Source organism: Eimeria acervulina, genomic scaffold, assembly GCF_000499425.1.
Source record: "Eimeria acervulina Houghton genomic scaffold, Eah_scaff1949, whole genome shotgun sequence".
Classification (NCBI taxonomy): domain Eukaryota; phylum Apicomplexa; class Conoidasida; order Eucoccidiorida; family Eimeriidae; genus Eimeria; species Eimeria acervulina.
In genome coordinates this window covers 1-2,500 of record NW_013548793.1, presented here as the reverse complement: position 1 = coordinate 2,500, position 2,500 = coordinate 1, and the positions used below count along the sequence as shown (strand labels likewise).

The window sequence follows — 2,500 nt, the reverse complement described above, 5'->3', positions numbered from 1 at the left end:
GCAGCTGCAGCTGCAAAGTAATAATAAGAGGAGGAAGGCTAGCGTTCTTAAAAGGAGAAGTACAGCGATGTGTATTATTACCTCATCGACTCGAAAGCAAATAGAGAACTAAAAAGGAGGCGAAGTGTTTTGTGAAATTATGCTGAAAGGAAGATAAAGCTGTTCGAGTGCTTATTCAAGAAATTATGCAGAAATAATATTTTATTTGTGGCTGAGATAACGGCAGTGCTTATAGGGAAGAAAAAGTATTCAAGTACTTTCTCTTGAGATTTATCCCAGGGAAATATAAAATTAAATGCTGAAAAAAGTTGAACAACTCTTCAGGAAATGAGAGGAAAAACCAGCCGAGACAGCTAAACATAACTTTTTAACGGTATTTTTGATGTTTCTCACGAATTGTTTATTTTTATTTGTTATTATTTACCCAATTATTCAATTAACGTTGGTGTTTTCGGTAGACGCTCGCTAAGAGCGCTCGATCTGTCGATCCAACAGCCATTTCAGGGGCTGAACGGAAATTCAGGATATTCAACTTCTTTATTTATATGTTTTTCAGAGAAAGAAACGAGAGAGAAGATATAATACATATTCTACTTATGTGATTTACTCGATTTCCCCAAGGAACAGCCTCTCAATTACTGCGGAATTCTCTAAGAAATTCCTTCAGCTTTCTTCAGCTTTCAGGTGTACAGGCAGCTCTTCACAATTTGCAAAAAAAGAAGTTTCTCTTACCACTTCATTTTCTATAATCGAAGTATCGGGGCTGGGCCCAGCCCCAATACAATTATATTTGTGAATAGAATAAGAAAATATGATTTATGATTTTAAATGCAGAATTAAAATTTAAACTGATGTTTTTATTGCCATCGGTTCCATACAAAATACAACAGTTAAAGTTTACTGGGGGATGCTGCGACGCATTCCTTTCCCTATACGTAATTGCCTGAACGGTCAGCCTTTGATTTTTTCTCCTTTTTCTTTTTTTTCTTCTTCATATTTTCATTCTTCTTCAATTTCGCTTGTCTTTCCTTCCAGTTTTCTGACATTTCCTCCGAAATTCGATCGGGGCCTAAACCTAGGGAAGCCCACCACCCCCACAGCAGCGTCGTCATCGCCACCTTCTTGGCACCTTCTTACTGCCGCAGAAGGCAGGTATTCATTTAACAATTGTGGGAATCCAGAAGGCGCATCTTTACTCGGAAATGCCATGGCGCTGCGTGCAGTGCGCAGCAGACAACAGGCAGCAGCGTCAGTGGGGCCCTATGTACGGCCTGCTGCTGTGACGGTTCCCTCTGCAGCAGGAGCAGCAAAGGGGCTTCGCCCTTTAACTTCTCAAGCTAGCAGCAACTCCACAGACACTGCAACATTCCCTTTACAAAAGAAATACGGCCAACATCTTCTTAAAAACCCTGGTATACTCGATAAGCTCCTCGTTGCTGCGAACATCAACAGTTCAGATGTTGTGCTAGAAATAGGACCCGGTAAGTCTACTGTCTAGTCTAATTAAATTGCTGTCTTAATATCTTTTCTTTTATTATACAGCCCTTTGTTTTATCAGACAGACATTTAATAAATCATTACCCCACGGACCCTCGCAGTCGTCATACTCGGGTTGATCATAGAACGAATATATAATTCTTGCATGCGCTGGTGCTTCCATATACATACATATTTTATGCATGCTTTTCAGTTTTATCCTTATATTTAGTATATATATATATTTGTTTATTCATTTGCTTACTTCTATGCACTCATTTGCTTACTTCTATGCACTCGAAGGTCTGCTGTGCATGGAAGGGTGTAGAGTTAATGCGTACTTGTGTCTTATATTCATCTTTTAGTATTTCTGCATGCATATATCTGCATGCAAGGCTCTGTATCATACAACGAGGTATATAACATGCAATATAAATATAACATGTATATAACATGCAATTGAGTTTACTTCAACTGCATGCACCCATTAGTACATGAGTAGACTGGCTCTATAGAGTAAATAAATAAATAAATATATATATATATGTATATTCTGGATATACATATATATATGTATATATATATGCATATGATTTAAATTGTTATATCCCTATACATGTGTATTATATACTATATATACTATATATATAATATATATATATATATATATATATTGTATAATTCTAGATTATATGTATGTTCAGGTACGGGTAATTTGACGGTGCGTTTATGCGGATTGGCTCGAGCGGTGCATGCGATGGACATAGACGGGCGGATGATCGCTGAAGTAGAGCGTCGATGTCGCAGTTTAGGTTTGATGAATTTGAAGACGATTCACGCAGACGTCCTAAGACAAGACTTAGGCAAATTCGATGTCTGCGCGGCGAACCTTCCCTATCAAATTTCAAGCCCTTTTCTCTTCAAACTCATCGCCCATAAACATCCATTCAGGTTAGACCCTCATCCCTCATATATATATATATATATATATGAATATGTATATATATATATATATATATATATA

At 37.3% G+C, this 2,500-nt stretch overlaps 1 protein-coding gene across 1 annotated transcript; it reads left to right on the top strand.

The window, feature by feature from the left end:
• Nucleotides 1-1,207: 1,207 nt before the first annotated feature.
• EAH_00064190 (hypothetical protein) lies at nucleotides 1,208-2,427 on the top strand (the record flags this gene model as incomplete). Its single annotated transcript, XM_013393004.1, has 2 exons — nucleotides 1,208-1,481; nucleotides 2,181-2,427. Coding segments are annotated over 2 exons (521 nt in total), but the record flags the coding sequence as incomplete, so codon positions are not given.
• Between the last annotated feature and the right edge of the window lie 73 nt (nucleotides 2,428-2,500).